The sequence below is a fragment of the Carcharodon carcharias genome, chromosome 7 (genome assembly GCF_017639515.1).
Source record: "Carcharodon carcharias isolate sCarCar2 chromosome 7, sCarCar2.pri, whole genome shotgun sequence".
Classification (NCBI taxonomy): Eukaryota; Metazoa; Chordata; class Chondrichthyes; order Lamniformes; family Lamnidae; genus Carcharodon; species Carcharodon carcharias.
In genome coordinates, this window is record NC_054473.1 from 101852495 (window position 1) to 101873702 (window position 21208).

The following is a 21208-nucleotide window of genomic DNA, read 5'->3' on the forward strand; positions in this document are numbered from 1 at the left end:
TTTGCAAAAGCACAATCCATAAGGAGGTGAACAACGGTCCCGTCCCCACCACAGCCATCTCGAGGGCAGTGTGCAATTCAATGTGAGACTCCTGGCGTGTTGGAAGGATCTGACAGGGAGGGCCTTTCTCACCACCAGCCAAGTTACATCTTGGTGCTTGTTGGAAAGCTCTGGCAATGAGGCATTCTGCCAAATGACTTTGGCAGTCTGCTTGGGGAACCATCCGACAGGATCTACCATCTCCTTTTCCCGCAGGGCCTCTAAGATGTTACCTGATGACCACTGCCTGATGGACTTGGAGTCAAAGCTGTTTCTCTGCATAAATTTTTCCATGAGGGACAGGTGGTAAGGCATGGTCCAACTACTTGGAGTGTTCCGCGGCAGTGTGGCCAGATCCATCCTTCGCAGCACCGGGGACAGGTGGAACCTCAGCACGTAGTGCCATGTGGTGTTTGCGTACGGAAGGTCTACATACAGTTTAATGCAGCCATCAGGATGAGGGTGATGTTGGGCACATTTTTTCCCCCTCTTATCTAGAGGCTTGCACATCGCGTCCCTGCGGACATGATCCATTTTCAACCTCCAGATAAAGCGAAATATGGCTTGGGTGATCGCCATCATGCAGGAGTGTGGAATGGGCCAGACCTGCATCACGTACAGCAACAGTGAGAGTGCCTCACACCTGATGACCAGGTTCTTACCCGCAATGGAGAGGGAGCGTCGTTCCCACATGCCCAGTTTTCCTTCCACCATAGACCCCCGCTCCTTCCAGTTTCTAATGCATGCCCTGGTCCCTCTGAACCATATCCCCAGCACCTTCAGGCCGTCAGCCCTAACGGTGAAGGGGACAAAGGCTCGGTCTGTGTTGGTATTCATGGTTATTGTCTGTATGGTACCCACACATTGTCACTGCTTTCTTGCTGCTGTCCATATTGTATTGTGGCCCCTCTCATGTGCTCTGATTGTAATAAGATGTTTTTTAGGGGGTGTGTGCAAATCAAAGTGATACTGCTTATCAGCTCAATTTTTTATGTTGCCGCAGATAAACAGCTTTTAAAGGAAAAAGTAACACTTCACAATAAAATATTCTTTGAAAAACAGCATAATATTCCTTTTATGTTGCTGTTTCATTTGCAGATAATTTATTTTGATGCTAAAGTCGTCAGCAATGGGAGATGGGACAGTGCAAGCAGAGACTGAGGATCACCAGGGTGAGTAAGAGGCAGTAGAAGTGATGGTCACACCTTTGGGTTGAAGCAGTTGCTATGTGGCAGCTTGTGTCGAGAGTACAGATGTCTCCTATTGACACCGTCTCTCACCCCATTAATTTCAATGAGACGATCCTGAAGTAGGCAGAACATTCTCGATAGACACTCTTTCTTTAACCCTTATCATGTGTGTATTGTGGGCCTTGGCTCTTGTGGGTTTCTGAACAAAAGGGAGACATCTTTTAGAAATACAGCTGGGGGCATGAATTGGGAATTAACTGACGGTTGTGGAGCTACCAGGAGTTGCAGAAAATCTCAACTTTATAGCACTATTACAGTCAAGCCTGCATATGTCGGGAATAATGCTGTAAAAACCTAATTGATAGCTAAAATATGATCCATATTCTTGCACAATACTGATCTAATATATCCCATTCCCTTCATAGGAATATACGCTGATATACCCCTTACCTTCACGATGATATTCTATATTATATTCCACTCCCTTCCCAGGACACACTCCAATGCACCCCGTAACCCATCACAATAACTCTATATAACATTTGCCATAGCTGTGCACAGTAACATTCTCTAATATATCCCACTCCCATCATTGGAATGCTGTCTGATTGATGTCATACTTATTACTATGTTGATTTCTGACGTGTCCCATACGTCTCAGTAAAAGACCCAAGTATACCCCTTAACTACCTTGGTAAAGCTCCAAGATAAACACTGCACCTCTCCGTTATGCTCTCTGATATACTTGCCTCCATTCTCAGTAATATTTGATGCTGCAGTAACACTTGCTGATCTACCCTGACCTTTCTCAGTAATTAGTTAAGTTTGCTGTTTTAACCCATATGCCTCTCAGTAACACTGTCACAATCTACACCCTTCTCAGTAGAACATACTATGGCCCCTCAAATGAACACTGTTACCTCTCACATCCTGCTTAGCAATACTCACACTGCACACATTGTCCATCCCATTTCATTCAGGCATCAGCACATGTTTTGAGTGGGGAGAGAGCAATTGCACAAAGCCCAGTCTCTGTAAGCCTTGTGCTAATGTACTTTCAGCAACTGAGCAACTCCCCTGTAGTGAAGAAACAGAAGCTGTGAGAAGTGAAGGAGAAAGTAAACTTCAGAAAGATGACCAGCTGTCTGAACAGGAAGCAACTATGAGCATGGAGATCCATGAACTCAATTCCAGACAAACTCAGGGAAAAGCCAGGAAGGACTCAGGACCCAGGTGAGGAGATTGTCCTGTTAAACCTGAGTTGTTATTGTTCCCTGCTCCAATGGTGTCCTTGACTGGGGGAGGGATTCCTTAACTTCAGAAACCTTGTGATTGTTCTTTTTGACATTTATTTTTAGTTAGTTATTGACTGTGTTGTTCACTATGTCATGAAATCATCCCCTTCAAAAGGAAGCCCATTGTGTCTGTGCTGGCTCTTTGAAAGAGATATCCAAAGCAATCTCATTTCCCCATAGCCCTGTAATTTTTTTTCATTTTAATATTTAACTAATTATATAAAAACATAACAGATAGCAGCAGGAGTAGGCCTTTCAGCCCATTGTGCCTGCTCTGCCACTCAATAAGATCTTGCTGATCTGATATGGCCTTATATCTCCATATTTCTGTCGGTCCCCCATAACCCTTGACTCCCTGTAGATCATAAATCTGTCTAACTCAACCTTGAATGTTTTCAGTGACCAAGCCTCTACTGCTCTCTGGGGAAGAGAGTTCAAAAGACACATGACCATCTGACTGAAGAAATTCCTCCTCATCATCGTCTTAAATAGGAGGTCCCTAGTTTTTAAACGGTACCCCCCAGTTCTAGATTCCCCCACAAGGGGAAAGACTCTCTCAGGATCCACTCTGTCATGTCCCCAGTAATTTCAATATGTTTCAATAAGATCAATTCTCATTCTTGTAACTTAAATGGATATAGGCCCAACCTGCTCCACCTTTCCTCACAAGACAACCCTTTCATCTCAATAATCAGCCTAGTGAATCTTCTCTGAACGGCTTCCAAAAGAAAAATGTCCCTCCTTAAGTAAGGAGACCAACACTGTACACTTCCCTACAAGACTTGCCTGATTTAAACTCCAACCCCCCTTACAATAAAGGCCAACATTCCATTTGCCTTCCTAATTACTTGCTGTACATGCATGCTGATTTTTTTGTGACTCATGTACAAGGACACCCAGAGATTCCACTATACTGCAGCATTTTGCAGTCTCTCTCCATTTACATAATACTCTGCTTTTCTATTCTTCCTGCCAAACTGGACAACCTCACATTTTCCCACAATCCATCCCATCTGCCCAGTTTTCGTCCACTCATTTAACCTATCGGTGTCCCTTTGCAGACTCTTTCTGTTCTCCTCAAAACTTGCTTTCCTACATATCTTTATATCATCAACAAATTTGGCTACAATACCTTTCACCCAAGCCATTAATATAGATTGTAAATATTTGAGGCTCCAGCAATGATCCCTATGGCACTTCTAGTTGTGTCTGTGCTGGCTCTTTGAAAGAGATAGCCAAAGCAATCTGCTAATTGAAACTGACCCATTTATCCCAACTCTGTTTCTTGCTCATTGGCCAATTCTCTATACTTGTAAGGTATCACCCCCTACTCCTTAAGCTTGTTACATCCTCAAAGAACTCTGATTTGGCAAACACAATTTCCCTTGCATTAAACCATGTTGACTCTGTCAGATTGTGTTATAATATTCTAAATGCCCTGCTACTGCTTCCTTCAGAATAGATTCCAGCATTTTCCTGATGCTGTTAGACTAACTGGCCTTTGGTTTCCTGCTTTCTGTCTCCCTCCTTTCTTAAATAGAGGTGTTACATTGGCAGTTTTCCCATCTGCTGAGACCTTAATTATTGTTCAATGTCAGTGATGAAGCATTACCCTGAAGAACTCCTCCAGTAATGTCCTGGATCTGAGATGATCGACCTCCAACAACCAACTCCCTTTGTGCTAGGTATGACTCTAACCAGCGGAGAGTTTACCCTCTGACTCCCATTGACCCCAGTTTTGCTAGGGCTCCTTGATGTCATACTCGGTCAAATGCTGCCTTGATGTCAAGGGCAGTCACTCTCACCTCACCTTGGGAGTTCAGCTCTTTTGTCCATGTTTGAGCCAAGGCTGTAATGTAGGTCAGGAGCTGAGTGGTCCTGGCAGAACCCAAACTGAGCGTCAGTGAGCAGGTTATTGCTAAGCAAGTGCTGCTTGATAGCATTGTTGATGACCCCTTCCATTGCTTTACTGATGGTTGAAAGTAGACTGATTGAGTTAATTGGCCAGGTTGGATTTGTCCTGCTTTTTGTGTACAGGACATACCTGGGCAATTTTCCACATAGCTAGGTAGATGCCAGTGTTGTCGCTGTACTGAAACAGCTTGACTAGAGGCGCGGCAAGTTCTGGATCACAAGTCTTCAGTACTTTTGCTGGAATATTGTCAGGTCCCATAGCCTTTGCAGTATCCAGTCTCTTCAGCTGTTTCTTGATATCACGTGTAGTGAATCGAATTGGCTGAAGACTGGTATTTGTGATGCTAGAGACCTCTGGAGGAGGCCGAGATGGATCATCCACTCAGCACTTCTGGCTGAAGATTGTTGCAAATGCTTCAGCCTTATCTTTTGCACTGATGTGCTGGTTTCTCAAATTTTCTCAATCTTCAGGCCTACCTCAAGTCTTCGCACATTGTATGCCTTTTCTTTCGATTGACACCAATCATAGAATCATAAAATTGTTACACTGTAGAAGGGACAGCATTTAAGACCATAAGACATAGGAGCAGAAATTAGGCCATTCGGCCCATTGAGTCTGCTCCGCCATTCAATCATAGCTGATAAGTTTCTCAACGCCTTCTCCTCGTAACCTTTGATCCCCTTACCAATCAAGAACCTATCTATCTCGGTCTTAAATACACTCAATGACCTGGCCCCCACAGCCTTCTATGGCAATGAATTCCATAGATTCACCACTCCCTGGCTAAAGAAGTTTCTTCTCATCTCTGTTCTAAAAGGTCTTCCCTTTACTCTAAGGTGTGCCCTCAGGTCCTAGTCTCTCCTACTAATGGAAACATCTTCCCCACGTCCACTTTATCCAGGCCTTTCAGTATTCTTTAAATTTCAATCAGATCCCCCCTCATCCTTCTAAACGCCTTCGAGTATAGATCCAGAGTCCTCAAATGTTCCTCATATATTACGCCTTTCATTCCTGGGATCGTTCTCGTGAACCTCCTCCGGACCCTCTCCAGGGCCAGCACATCCTTCCTGAGATACGGGGTCCAAAATTGCTCACAATATTCTAAATGTGGTCTGACCAGAGCCTTACAAAGCCTCAGCAGCACGTCCCTGCTTTTATATTCTAGTCCTCTCGAAATAAATGCCAACATTGCATTTTCCTTCCTAACTACCGTGTCAACCTGCAAGTTAACCTTAAGAGAATCCTGGACTAGGACTCCCAAGTCCCTTTGCACTTCAGATTTCTGAATTCTCTCCCCATTTAGAAAATAGTCTATGCCTCTATTCTTCCTACCAAAGTGTACGACCTCACACTTGCCCACGTTGTATTCCATCTGCCACTTCTTTGCCCATTCTCCTAACCTGTCCAAATCCTTCTGCAGCCTCCCCACCTCCTCAATACTACCTGTCTCTCCACCTATCTTTGTATCATCTGCAAACTTAGCCAGGATGCCCTCAGTTCCTTCATCTAGATCATTAATGTATAAAGTGAAAAGTTGTGGTCCCAACACTGACCCCTGCGGAACTCCACTAGTCACTGGCCGCCATCCTGAGAAGGACCCCCTTATCCCCACTCTCTGCCTCCTGCCCGACAGCCAATCTTCTATCCATGCTAGTACCTTGCCTCTAACACAATGGGCTCTTATCTTACTGAGCAGCCTCCTGTGCGTCACCTTGTCAAAGGCCTTCTGGAAGTCCAAGTAGATAACATCCATTGGCTCTCCTTTGTCTAACCTACTCGTTACCTCCTCAAAGAGAATTCTAACAGATTTGTCAGGAATGACCTCCCCTTGATGAAACCATGCTGACTTTGCCCGATTTTACCATGCACTTCCAAGTATTCTGAAATCTCATCCTTAATAATGGACTCTAAAATCTTACCAACGACCAAGGTCAGGCTAATCGGCCTGTAATTTCACGTCTTTTGCCTCACTCCCTGCTTAAACAGGGGGGTTACATTAGCGATTTTCTAGTCCTCTGGGACCCTCCCTGACTCCAGTGATTCCTGAAAGATCACCACTAACGCCTCCACTATCTCTTCAGCTATCTCCTTCAGAACTCTGGGGTGTAATCCATCTGGTCCAGGTGATTTATCCACCTTCTCCTTCGTAATGGCAACTAATCCGCCCCCCCCACTTTCTAATTTAAAGTCCTGTTGACCACTCTATTTACCCTTTTTGCTAGAATGTCGGTCCCAGATTGGTTCAGGTGGAGACTGTCCCAACGGTACAGATCCTTCCTCTTCCTATACTGATGCCAGTGCCCCACGAAATGGAACCCCTCTTTCCCGCACCACTCCTTTAACCATGTGTTTACTTCCCTTATTCTTGCGTCCCTATGCCAATTTGCACGTGGCTTGGGTAGTAATCCAGAGATTATAACCCTTGGCCCATTGTGTCTGCACCAGCTATCTGAATGAACAACTTGAATATTGCCATTCTCCTATCTTCTTCCTATAACCCTGCACATTCTTCTTTTTCGGGTAACTGTCTAATTCCCTTTTGAACGCTTCAATTGTACCTGCCTCCACCACACTCTCAGGCAGTGCATTCCAAACCCTAACCACTCGCTGTGTGAAAATTCTTTTCCTCATATCACTTTTGCTTCTTTTACTAAATTATTTAAATCTGTGGCCTTTTGTTTTCATTGTTTCGTGAGTGCGAGCAGTTTCTCCCTATTTACTCTGTCCCGATCCTTCATGATTGAGAATACCTCTATCGAATCTCCTCTCAGCCTTCTTTTCTATAGGGAAAACGGTCTTAAGTTCTCCAATTTCTCTTCATAACTGAAGCTCCTCATCGCTGGAACTATTCTTGTGAATCTTTTCTGAACCCTCTGTAATGCCTTCACATCCTTCCTAAAATGCAGCACCCAAAAGTGGTGTCACCATCTTTAGCTTCCTTAGTTAGCCACGGATCATGCATCCTTCTCGGAGTCTTTCTTTCTCATTGGAATATATCTTTGTTGAGAGTTATGAAATATCTCCTTAAATTTCTGCCACTTTTTTACCATCTTACTTTTAATATAGGAACATAGGACTTAGGAGGAGGAGTAGGCCATTCAGACCTTCGAGCCTGCTCTGTCATTCAATAAGATCATGACTGATCTGGTTGTGGTGCCAAATCTACTTGGCTGTCTGCCCCACATAATCCTTAACTCCCTTGTCTATCAAAAATCTGTTTAACTGCCTTGAATAAATTCAATGATCCAGCCTCCACTGCTTTCTGGGACCTCGTATTCTTAAACTGCGTTCCTGTTTCTAGTCTCTCCCACAAGTGGAAACATCCTCCCAGTCTCCTTTCAGCATCCACTCTGTTAAGTCCCTTCAGGATCTTATATGTTTCAATAAAATCAGCTTTTGTCCTTCTAAACTCCAATGGGTATGGGCCTAACTTGTTCAAACTTTCTTCATAAGATAAGCCCCTCTTCCCAGGAATGAGTAGAGTGAATCTTCTCTGAACAGCTTCTAATGCAATTATATATTTTTTCAAATAAGGAGACCAAAACTGTACACAGTGGAATTGCCCCAGATTTGCACTAAGTGTGGTAGCAGGTGGGAAAAATGACGTTTACCCACCGGCCGCAATGGTGGCTTTTCACGCCATATCGTCCCAAACCTGCTGCATTAGTTATGCATTCCTGGGATACATGCCCTTTCAATGGCGGGTGGGCTCTGATTTGCCTGCATTCTGTCACCTCACCGCTTCACCACGCCAGGCAGCACATTTGAAGTACAGCTTCGCTCAGTGCTTCCAGCCCAGGCCTGCAGCAAGGAAGGCATGGCACTGAAATGCAAGAAGACTGCAACTCTTGAGCACCTTTTGGATGCCATGGATGTCCGCTGTGGTGCCCTCTACCTCAGCTCTGGCCGCAAGAGGGGGAGCAACATTACTACTCCGGCTTGGTAGGTAATGGCAGTGGTGATCAGTGGCAACGCTGCACCGAAGAGGTTGGCCATCCAATGCAGATACAGGATGAATGATCTCATTTGTGCAGCCAGGGTGGCAACCATCTCATCACTCTAAACTCACACACTCAAGCCCATCACTTGTTCACTGGCATCTCACTCACTGCCAGTTCAAGGGACATCACCACCCATTCTCACACGCCCACCTGCCCTATCTCTCCTGGAGACTGCTTCCTCAGCCCTCACCATCTTGAGGCCATTTGCACAGATCAACATATGTCCCCACACTCACCCTGGGATACTCTCCTTTCCCAGTACAGCCCTTGTCCTATTGCCTCTTCCATTGCCTGAGGCCACTCCACTTCTTCCCCTTTCCCAAGCAAGCCCTAGCCTGTAGCCATTGAAAAGCCACCCACATATAGCTGATCTGGTAGGTAGAGACGTGTCAGTGAGCCCCCCTAAAAGTGATATGGTGCTGTCTGTGAAGCCTGGCGCTGATGACTGCGAGTGCTGACTGAAGCAAGGTAGGCAAACAACCCCTAATGTCCCTAGCGAAGTGCAGACCGCCAAGTGTACACCCTATTTATACTGGCATTAAACATGTCAGCGTGTTTTCCTGCTGATGTGGACAGGTGATCCAGTGGGGCGGGACGATTCCAGTAAGTTGGCTTAATAATGATATGCAGATATATTAAATGATGCTCCCGACGTCCGATGGTGGGAAACATTGCCCGCCATTGGCAGGCTGAGCGGACGATTGCAAACTGGTTTCACGCTGCTGTGAAACCGATCGTGCCATGTTGTCCACTCACCACCGAACACGCAGCCAGCAGGCACAGAAAATCCCAGCTGTGGTCTCAGATCCCATTGTAGCAATGGGTTCTGCAATCTCTCCATTTAAATAGCATACTGCTTTTCTATTCTTCCTCCCAAAGTAGACAAATTCACATTTTCCCACATTATATTCCATCTGACAAATTTTGTCCACTCACTTAACTGTCTATATCCCTTTGCAGACTCTCTGCTTCCTCTTGACAACTTACTTTCCTATCTATCTTGGTATCATCGGCAAATTTAGATACCATATATTTGGTCCTCTCGTCCAAATCATTGATGTAGATTGTAAATAGTTGAGGCCACAGCATTTATCTCTGTGGCTCTACAATAGTTACAGCTTGTCAACTGGAAAAAAAACATTTATCCCTACTTTGTGCTTCCTGTTAGCTAACCAATCATTTATCCATGCTAATATGTTACCTCCTACACCATGTAAAATACCTTTGATATGCAGCCATATCAACTGCCTTTTGAAAATCCAAATATACCACACCCATAGATTCTCCTTTATCCACTTTGCTTGTTACTTCATCAAAGAACTCTAATAAATGAGTTAAACGTGATTCCCTTTCACAAACCCATGTTGACTCTGATAAAATTATGATTTTCTAAGTATCCTGTTATAACCTCCTTAAGAATGGATTGTAGCTATTCCCCTATGACAGATGTTCAACTAACTGGCCTGTAGGTTCCTGCTTTCTGTCTTGCTCCTTTCTTGAATAAAGGTGCTACATTAGCTATTTTCCCACGCACTGGAACCCATTCAGAATGTAAAGAATTTTGCAAGGCTATAACCAATGCCTCTACTATCTCTACTGTTATGAGGTGATGTGTGCCAGGTGGACCAAATCCCCAAGGGAAACTTGGCCACAATATCACAACAGTTTCACAATTTGTATTTATTGTAAGAATAATTGCGCACTGAATTCAGAAATAATGAGTCCACTAACACCTTTAGAGATTTTAACAATTAAAATGAAACATTTATTAACAAAAGATTTCAAGCACGTACATAATATTACATTTACTTTAACAAATCCCAAAATTCCTAATTAACCTGACTCCCAACTACACACCCCTTTTAAGGCAACAGTCCAAAATAGATTTTAAATTTAAATAGCCAGCCAGCAAGTTTACCACAGCACCCACTGGATAGTGGAATTCCAAAGGCTTTCCTCCACCTTTGGTTACTGGACAGAGCAGACTTCTGCTAAAGTTGCTGGAGACTTCCCTAAGGCTGTTTTACACAGTCCTCATAGATATTTAATGGCCCCCACAACATAGCCTTTCATTCTCTTTATATGTTTCTCTCTCTTCAATCTGTAAATTCTATTGCTCTATATGTCTTTGGAAATTTAATTTTTGCATAATATAAACATTTTTCATGTTGCCAAAATAAACACACTGCTTATCCTTGCTTATCTTGTTAGTTGTAAACATCCTATCATCCCTTTGAATCCTAAACAACCCCTTCATATGTCTAAAAATGCAAATTTCTTTCACACCCTACATGCTAAGCCCTCACCCATGTTTACTCATTAGCAATTCAAATGCCTTTTACCCGTAATTTCTTTTGATAATTTCAAGTTTTCAGTCTATCTGACTCTAATTCAATTAAATCACACAGACAGAACCATCTACACTCACACCCATAAACCTACTTTACAATAAACCGCAATAATATAATGAAAAAAAATGTTAGTTTCATGACATTACAGTCACATCTTTTAAGACCCTATGATGCAGGCCATTTGGTCCTGGGGACTTGAAAGCCTTTAGATTTTATAGTTTTCCCAGCACTTTTTCCGTAGTGATGGTGATTGTTTTCAGTTTCTCCCTCTTGTCCACCTCTTGTTTTTCAAGTATCTTTGGGAAGTTTTCGAAGTATTCTACAGTGAAAACAGACACAAAACACCTGTTCCATGCCTCTGGTATTTCCTTGTTTTCCCACTATTAATTGCCCAGGCTCTCTTTCTCTCTCTCTCTCAAGGACCAACATGAGCTTTAGTTTATCTTTTCCTTTCTAAGTGCTTGTAGGAACTCTTACTGTCTACTTTTATGTTACCAGCTATCTTTCTCTCACACACTTCTTTCTCCCTCTTTTTATTTTTTTTTAGTCACTCTTTGTTGTTTCTTAAAATCTGTCCAATTTTCTGATTTACCCTTAACCTTTGCAAATTTTTACAGTGTTTCTTTCAATTTGATTCTGTCCTTTACTTCCCTATTCAGCCATGGATGATGCATTCTTCTCAAAGAGTCTTTCTTTTTCACTGGGATAGATCTTTTCTGAGAGTTATTAAATATCTCCTTAAAAGTCTGCCACTGTATCTCTACTGCTTTACCTTTTAACCTAGTTTCCCAATTTACTTTAGCTGGATCTACATTCATACCCTTATAATTACCTTTACTCAGCTTTAAAACACTAGTCTTACACTCACACTGCTCTCCTTCAAACTGAACATGAAATTCTATTATGTCATGATTGCTGTGGCCTAGAGGTTCCTTTACTATAAGGTTATTGATTAATCCTGCCTCATAATCAGGTCCAGAAAAGCCTGCTCCCTGGTTGGCTCTAAAATGTACTATTCAAGAAATTGAACCAAATATACTCTAAGAATGCATGCTCCAACCTTGGTCACCCTGCAACCGTGTCTCTATGATGGCTATCAGGTCATACATATTTATTTCTATATGTGCTTACATTTCATCTATTTTGTTATGAATGCTGCACATGTTCAGATACAGAGACTTTAACTTTGTCTTTTTACTATATGTGTGCTCCCTGACCTCATCTGCTGATGCATTCTTAAGTTTGTACTCTCTGTCCCTTCCTGCTACACTCTGGTTATCATTACCCAAATTGCTATCCTGCTCTATTATCTCATTGTTTCTCTTGATAAAGTGCCACATCAAAGGCTGTTGCAGAAAATAAAAACTCATGGTGCAGGGGGTAACATATTAGCATGAATAGAAGGTTGGCTAGCTAACAGAAAGCAGAGAGTTGGCATAAATGGGTCTTTTTCTGGTTGGCAGGCCGTGAAGAGTGGTGTGCCACAGGGATCAGTGCTGGGGCCTCAACTTTTTACAATTTATATAAATGACTTGGATGAAGGGACCGAAGGAATGGTTACTAAATTTGCTGACAATACAAAGATAGGAAGGAAAGTAAATTGTGAATAATACCGCTGACTTGGAAATATATCGCTGCTCCTTCACTGTCGCTGGGTTAAGATCCTGGAACTCCCTTCCTTACAGCATTGTGGACTGAAGCAGTTCAAGAAGAGAGCTCACCGCCATCTATTCAAGGGAAACTAGGGATGGGTAATAAATGCTGGCCCAGCCAGCAAAGTCCAAATCCCATGGATGAATTTAAAAAATTGTGAAGATGACATAAGGAGGCTACAAAGTGACATAGATAGGTTAAGTAGGTGGGCAAAGATCTGGCAAATGGAGTATAATATGGGCAAATGTGAAATTGTTCATTTTGGCAGGAAGAATAAGAAAGAAGCTTATTAACCAAATTGGGAGAGATTGCAGATCTCTGAGATGCAGAGGGAGTGTCCTAGTGTATGAATCACAAAAGTTTAGTATGCAGGTACATAAGGTAATTAGGAAAGCTAGCAGAATTTCATTATTTATTGTGAGGGGAATTGATTACAAAAGTTGGGAGGTTATGCTTCAGTTGTACAGGGCATTGGTGAAACCACATCTGGAGTATTGTGTACAGTACTGGTCTCCTTATTTAAAGAAAGATGTAAATGTGTTAGAAGCAGTTTAGAGAAGTCTGCTCTCCAGCTTAATGACTCTGAGCTGAAGCTGCTCAAGCTGCAGACACTTACTGCAGGCGTGTTTGCTCTGGATTACATTGTTTACCAGGAGTTCCCACATTATACAGTCACAGCACATCACCTGCCTGACCATCTTTATTGTGTGTTGATTTATTTTCTAAATTAATTTATAATTGATAAACTCTGTCTCTCCAAATAAGCTTCATTACCACTAGTAAAGCTTACTCATGCCAACAAAACCTTCCTATTACTCATAAGTTGCACAAATTTTCAAAGAAAAATAAGCAAAATACTCAACCAATCACCTACCTGTTCCCTGTGATGTCAGACTTTGATTTTTTTCAGAACTTGTTCGGTACACAAACTGGCCTCACTTTTCCGTCTCTCCGTCTCTCTCTCTTTCTCTCTTTCCCCCAGCAGTGTTTTAAGTCCTGGCTACTCTCTAGCCCTCTATCCCCTCGAGCTGTTTTAAGTCTTTCCTGCTTTCTCTCTTTCTCCCCCTTCTCATGTTGTTTTAAGCCCTTGTCACTCTCTCGCTCTCCCTGGCCCCTCTCACGCTGGTTTAAGTCCTCACCAGGCTCTCGCTGTCTCCGTCTCCTCTCTTGCATTGTTTTAAGCCCTTGTTGCTCTCTCTCCCCCTTCTCACCCTGTTTTAAGTCCTCGTCGCTCTATTGCTCTCTCTCTCCCCTCTTGTGTTGTTTTAAGTCCTCACTACTCTCTCTCACTCTCTCCCCTCTCGTGCTGTTTTAAGTCCTCGCCACTCTCTCACTCTTTCTCTTCCTTCTTGTACACAAGAACATAAGAAATAGGAACAGGAATACACCATCCGGCCCCTCAAGCGTGCTCAGCATTCAATAAGATCATGGCTGATCTTTTGTTTCGATTTCCACATTCTCATCTAACCCCGATAACCTTTGATTCCCTTGCCTAACATGAACCTACCTACCTCTGCCTTAAAAATATTCAATGACCCCACCTCTACCACCTTCAGAGGCAGAGAATTCCAAAGTTGCACAACTCTCAGAGAAAAAATTTCTTCTCATCTCTGTCCTAAAAGGACCACCCCTAATTTTAAAACAGTGCCCCCTAGTTCTGGACTCACCCACAAGAGGAAACATCTTTTTGATGTCCACCTTGTCAAGGCTGTTCAGGGTCTTATATACATCAATCAAATCACCCCTCACTCTTCTAAACTCCAGTGGAAACAAGCCCAGTCTGTCCAACCTTTCCTCATAAGACAACCCACTCATTCAAGGTATCAATCTAGTAAATCTCCTTTGAACCACCTCTAATGCATTTACATCCTTCCTTAAATAAGGAGACAAAAACGGCACACAGTATTAAAGGTGTGGTCTCACCAATGCCCTGTATAACTGAACCATAACATCCTTACTTTCATGTTCAATCCCTCTCTTAATAAAGGTTAGCATTCTTGGATAACGAAGGATATTGTGAGATTAGTCAAAAAGAAAAGGGAAGCATTCGTAAGGGCTAGAAGGTTGGGAACAGATGAAGCCTGTGGAGAATATAAAGAAAGTAAGAAGAAGCTTAAGCAAGGAGTCAGGAGGGCTAAAAGGAGTCATGAAAAGTAATTGGCAACCAGGTTTAAGGAAAATCCCAAGGCCTTTTATACACATGTAAAAAGCAAGAGGGTAGCCAGGTATACACATGTAAAAAGCAAGAGGGTAGCCAGGGAAAGGATAGGCCCACTCAGAGACAGAGATGGGAATCTGTGCGTGGAGCCAGAAGAAATGGGAGAGATACTAAATGAGTACTTCTCATCAGAATTCACCAAAGAGAAGGACTTAGCGGTTGTTTTGTCTAGGGAAGAGTGTGTGGATAGCCTGGATCATGTTGAGATCAAAAAAGAGGTGTTAAATGTCTTGAAGAATATTAAGATGGTAAGTCCCCAGGGCCAGATGGGATCTACCCCAGAGTACTGGGGGAGGCAAGGAAGGACATTGCTGGGGCCTTGACAGAAATCTTTGTATCCTCACTGGCTACGGGTAAGGTCCCAGAGGACTGGAGAATGGCCAATGTTCTTCCATTGTTTAAGAAGGGTAGCAGGGATAATCCAGGAAATTACAGGCCGGTGAGCCTTACGTCAGTGGTAAGGAAATTATTGGAGAAGATTCTTCGTGACAGGACTTACTACCATTTGGAAGCAGATGGACGTATTAGTGAGAGGCAGCATGGTTTTGTGAAGGAGAAGTCGTGTCTCACTAACTTGATCGAGTTTTTCGAGGAAGTGGCAAAGATGATCAACGATGGAAGGGCAGTGGATGTTATCTACATGGATTTACATTTCTAGCTAGCTTCCTCTCATATTCTAATTTATTTCTCCTGATTAACCTTTTAGTCATTCACTGCCATTCTTTATATTCTGTCCAATCATCGGTCCTGCCACTCATCTTTGCAGAGCTGTACGCTTCTTCTTTAAGTTTGATGCTTTCCTTAACATCTTTAGTTAACCACGAATGGTGGGTTCTCCCCTTAGAAGTTTTCTTTATAGTAGGAATGTACTTATTCTGAAACATCCCCTTAAATGTCTGCCACTACTTCTCTATTGATCTATCCTCTAGCCTAGTTTCCCAGTTCACTTCAGCTAGCTCAGCTTTCGTACCTATGTAGTTGCCCTTACTTAAGTTTAAGGTACTAGTCTTAGACCCGCTCTTCTCCCGTTCAAACTGGATGTAAAATTCAATCATATTGTGGTCACTACTCCCTAGGCGTGCCTTTACTCTGAGGTCATTAATTAATCCTGTCACATTACACAATGCCAAGTCTAATATAACCTGCTCTCTGGTTGGTTCCAGAACACGCTGCTCTAAGAAGCTAGTTCGAAAGCATTCTAAGAACTCTTCTTCCAGGCAACTACTTCCAATTTGATTTTTCCAGTTGATGAATAGACTAAAATCACCCATGATTATTACCATCCCTTTATCACAAGCGCACAATATTTTCTCTTGAATACTTTGTCCTACACTGTGGCTGCTGTTAGAGGGCCCACTAATGACTTTTTCCCATTACTATTCCTCATTTCCACCTAAACTGACTCTACATCCTGATCTCCTGAACCAAGGCCATCTCTAACTATTGTTTCCTATTCTTCTTGAATGTCATGTACCCTTCAATATTAAGGATCCAATATTAAGTCCTTGATGCTCTCTCGCTCTCTCTCCCCTCTCATGCTATTTAAGTCCTCGTTGCTCTGTCAGACCCCCTCCCCTTGCACTTTTTAAAATCCTCGCTGCTTTCTCACCACCTCTCTCCTTGCACTTTTTAAGGTCCTCGCTGCTTTCTCACCCCCTCTCCCCCTTGCACTGTTTTAAGTCCTCGCTGCTCTCTCACTCTCTCTCCCTTCTCGTGCTGTTTTAATTCCTCACCGAACTCTCGCTAACCTATTTTCCCAGACCACTTTAGCCAACTCTGTAATTGCAAGCATATGAAGACAGAATTGATTTAAACCTTTATTTAAGTTTAAGATACTAGTTTAGACCTATATTACTCATCCTCAAATGGAATGCGAAATTCTAATACTTTACGATCACCCCTACCTAGAGGACCCTTTGCTATGAGGTAATTAAATAATCCTGTCTCGTTACACGTTAGCAGGTCTAAATTAACCTGTTCCCTGATTTGTTCCAGAACATATTGCTCTAAGAAACTATCCTGAATATACTCTATGAACTCATCCACCTGGCTACCTTTCCCAATTTGATTTGTCATATCGATGTAAAGATCAAAATCACCCATGATTGTTGTGGTATTTTTCTTAAAAGGCCTTATTATGCCCTGATTTATACACAGGCTTACTGTGTAGCTGCTGTTATGGTATAAACTACTTGCATCAGTGAGTTCTTTCTTTGATATTTCTTATCTGAATCCAAACTGATTCTACATCTTCTGCGTTCCAAAGAAGAATCATTTGGACTCAACGTTCACTCTGTGTCTCTCTCTCTCTACAGATGCTGACAGACCCGCTGGGTTTTTCTGACACTTTGCTTTATTTCAGATCTCCAGCATCCATACATAGTATTTTGCTTTTATTTTGATTCTATCATCTTGTTCTTTTGAGCCAAAATCATTTCTCACCATTGTACTGATCTTATTTCAGGAAATTCCCTTTTGTTAGTTGCTAATCCATAAAATTATAGAATGGTTGTAGCACAGAAGCAGGCCATTCGGCCTGTTGTGTTGGTACAGTTCTCTGCATGGGAAGCCACTTAGTCCCATTCCCTCACTTTGTCCCCACCCCTGCAATTTTTTTTTATTCAGAAAATTATCCAATCCTCTTTTGAAAACTATAATAGGAACAGCCTCCAACAAGCTCTCAGGCAGTGCATTCCAGATCCAAAACGCTCACTGCATAAAAAAATTTTTCCTTGTGGTTGCTTCTTTTTGCCCATTGCCTCAGCATCCTTCCACCCACAGGAACAGTTTCTTCCTATCAGCTCTGTTCAGAACCCTCGTGATATTGAACACTCCTATCAAATCTCCACTTAATCTTCTCTTTGCCAAGGTGAACAACTCTAGATTCTCCAATCTATCCATGTTATTTATATTGCCTGTCTTTGTTCTCCCTACCAAAATAAATCACTTCACAGTTTTTGGCGCTATTTATATCTGCCACTTTTCTGCGCATTCCACCAGCTAGTCTATGCACCCTTGAAGTTTCTCCTCAAAGCTTCCATATTTTCTGCTATAAGGTATGAGCGGTGAGAAGAGGTGCTGTGTTCATAGAGTGATGGATACATGCAACAGTGTAAGGTGAGGCCATGATATGAACTTTGAACTGGAGACAGAGAGGCACTGAAGGACAGTGGCGATGAAGAGATCAGGGGCAGGTGATGTGTGTACAGAACTTAGCAAGGATGTTGCACCTAGAGTTTTGGATGATTGAGTTTGAGAGGCCAGTGCGAGGATATTCAAGAAGTCAAGTCTCAAGTTGATTAGGGTTTCAATGACAAAGGGGAGATGAGAACGGCATAAGATTAATTCATACCAACAGATGAAAATGATTTTGATAACAGAAGTGCTGTTGGTGTCACTAATTGACCAAAAAGGCTAAACAGGTCTGGGAAGCCATGTAAAAGTGACCTGAGATTAGGATCACTGATCATTCTTTAGTTCAGAGACTATCAGGGATGAAGAAGAAATGCAAAGTTTATAATGAAATGTTTTAATATTTCTTTTGTTACTGTTTAAATCACAGCTCAGTTATTCCAGCAGTCACCTTGTCAGCAATGGGAGATGGGAAAGTGCAAACAGAGACTGAGGATCACCAGGGTGAGTAAGAGGCCTTTAGAAGTGATGATGATGCCTTTGTGTTTATGTGGCTGCTACACAGTAGCTTGTGTGAATGTCACGGATGCTTCCTATTGACAGCATCTCTTACCCCATTCATTTCACCCTGATGTGGACAGAACATTCCCAATTGACGCTCCATTATTTACCCAGTTTTGCTTTCACCTTGATTATGTGTTGTGTAATGTGGGCCTCGACTCTTCTTGGTTTCTAAACAAAGGGGAAATATTTTCTGTAAAAGCTGCCAGTAACAAGAATTGGGAATTGACTGATGCCTGTGAGGCTGCAGTATCGACAGAGAAAACTCCAACCTCACAGTACTGAAAAACTTGCAATGTTACATTCAAGCTGCACATCAGGAACAATATTTTCTATAATAACCCCAGCTGTAGCAATAATATACCCCATACCACCTCCCAACACTCTCATTCTATTCCCAACCAGATTCTGAAGAAGTCACACGGACTTGAAACATTACTCTTGTCTCCCTCTCCACAGATGTTGTCAGACCTTGCTGAGTTTTTCCAGCAATTTTTGTTTTTATTTTTGTTTCACATTCTTTAATTGGTGCTCATCGTTCCTAGAACAGCTTTCTATTCCTTCCTTCAGGTTTCTAGTTCTCCCAAGGTGTTGAAATGGTTCAATCAAAGTGTTAAATAGCATGTCACAGACACATGACCATGGTAAACTATTCCTCCTCATCCTTTTCACAGAATCACGCAGAAGAGGCCCTTTGGCGCATTGAGTCTGCACCGACATATGAGAAACACCTGACCTACCTACCTAATCCCATTTACCAGCACTTGGCCCGTAGCCTCGAATGTTATGATGTGCCAAGTGCTCATCCAGGTACTTTTTAAAGGATGTGAGGCAACCCACTTCCACCACCCTTCCAGGCAGTGCATTCCAGACCGTCATCACCCTCTGGGTAAAAAAGTTTTCCTCACATCCCTAAACCTCCTGCCCCTCACCTTGAACTGTGACTGACCCTTCAACTAAGGAGAACAGCTGTACCCTATCCACCCTAACCATGCCCCTCATGGTCTTGTACATCTCGATCAGGTCCCCCCTCAGTCTTCTCTGCTCCAACATCTATCCAATCTCTCTTCATAACTGAAATGTCTCATCCCAGGCAACATCCTGGTGAATCTCCTCTGCACCCCCTCCAGTGCAATCACATCCTTCCTATAATGTGGCGACCAGAACTGCACACAGTACTCCAACTGTGGCCTCATCAAGGTTCTATACAACTCCACATGACCTCCCTACTTTTGTAATCTATGCCTCGATTGATAAAGGCAAGTGTCCCATATGCCTTTTTCACCACCCCACTAACATGCCCTTCTGCCTTCAGAGATCTATGGACACACAGGCCAAGGTCCCTTTGTTCCTCAGAACTTCCTAGTGTCATGCCATTCATTGAATACTCCCTTGTCAAATTACTCCTTCCAAAGTGTATCAGCTCACACTTTTCAGGATTAAATTCCATCTGCCACTTATCTGCCCATTTGACCATCCTGTCTATCTCTTCCTGTAGCCGAGGACCTCACTGTTAACCACCCGGCCAATCTTTGTGTCATCCGCAAACTTACTAATCCTACCCCCAAATAGTCATCTATGTCGTTTTTATAAATGACAAATAATAGGGGACCAAGCACAGATCCCTGTGGTACGCCACTGGACACTGGCTTCCAGTCACTAAGGCATGCTACTGTCATCACCCTCTCTCTCCTACAACTAAGCCAATTTTGAATCCACCATACAAATTACCCTGTATCCCATGTGCATTTGCCTTCTTTCCAAGTCTCCCATTTGGGACCTTGTCAAAGGCTTTGCTGAAATCCATATAAACTACATCAACTGAACTTCCCTCATCTACATACCTGGTCACCTCCTCAAAAAATTCAGTCAAATTTGTTAGGTATGACCTCCCTCTGACAAAGCCACGCTGACTATCACTGATCAAACCTTGCCTCTCCAAGTGGAAATAGATCCTCTCCTTCTGAGTTTTTTCCAATAGTTTCCCTACCACTGACATGAGACTTACTGGCCTGTAGTTCCCTGGCTTATCTCTACAACCCTTCTTAAATAGCAGAACCACATTAGCTGTTCTCCAGTCCTCTGGCACCTCCCCCGTGGTCAGAGAGGAATTAAAAATTTGGGTCAGAGTCGCTGTGATCTCTTCCCTTGTCTCCATCAGCAGTCTGGGACACAAATCATCTGGACCCGGAGATTTGTCCACTTTTAAGCCTGCCAACACCTCCAATACCTTGTCACCCCTTATATCAATTTGCTTAATAACCTTGCAGTCTCTCTCCCCGAGGTCGATACCTTCATCCTCCTTCTCTTGGGAGTAGACGGATGTGAAGTATTCATTCAACAATCTAGCGGTGTCCTCTGGCTTCACCCATAGATTGGCCCCTTATGGGCCCTACTCTTTCCCTGGTTATCCTCTTCCCATTGATAAACTTATGGAATATCTTGGGATTTTCCCTACTTTTACCAGCCAGAGCTCTCTCATATCCCCTCTTTGCTCTCCTAATTGCTTTCTTAAGCTCCAACCTGCACTGTCTGTACTCCACCAATGCCTCCGCTGATTTGCTTCCCTTGCACCTGCTGAAAGTCTCTCTTTTCCTTCGCATCGTAACCTGAATATCTCTGGTCATCCATGGTTCTCTGGGCTTGTTACTCCTTCCTCTCACCCTAGAGGGAACATGTTGAGCCTGTACCCTCCCCATTTCCTTTCTGAACGCCCCCACTGCTCCTCTGTAGATTTCGCCACAAGTAGCTGTTCCCAGTCTATAATGGCCAGATCCTGCCTTATTTTACTAAAATCCACTCTTCCCCCAATCCAAAATATTTTTTTGCAACTTGTCTATTTCTTTGTCCATA

At 43.0% G+C, this 21208-nt stretch overlaps 1 protein-coding gene across 3 annotated transcripts in view; it reads left to right on the forward strand.

Moving 5' to 3' along the window:
* dnaaf1 (dynein axonemal assembly factor 1) overlaps window positions 1-21208 on the forward strand; it is a 177459-nt gene that overhangs the window by 20640 nt on the left and 135611 nt on the right. For all 3 annotated transcript variants that reach the window (XM_041192135.1, XM_041192136.1, XM_041192137.1), the window contains exons 2-4: window positions 1138-1211; window positions 2291-2462; window positions 18225-18298. In XM_041192135.1, the coding sequence (XP_041048069.1) occupies window positions 1151-1211; window positions 2291-2462; window positions 18225-18298 (307 nt within the window). In that variant the 5' untranslated portion in view covers window positions 1138-1150. The remainder of the gene's footprint in view (window positions 1-1137; window positions 1212-2290; window positions 2463-18224; window positions 18299-21208) is intronic.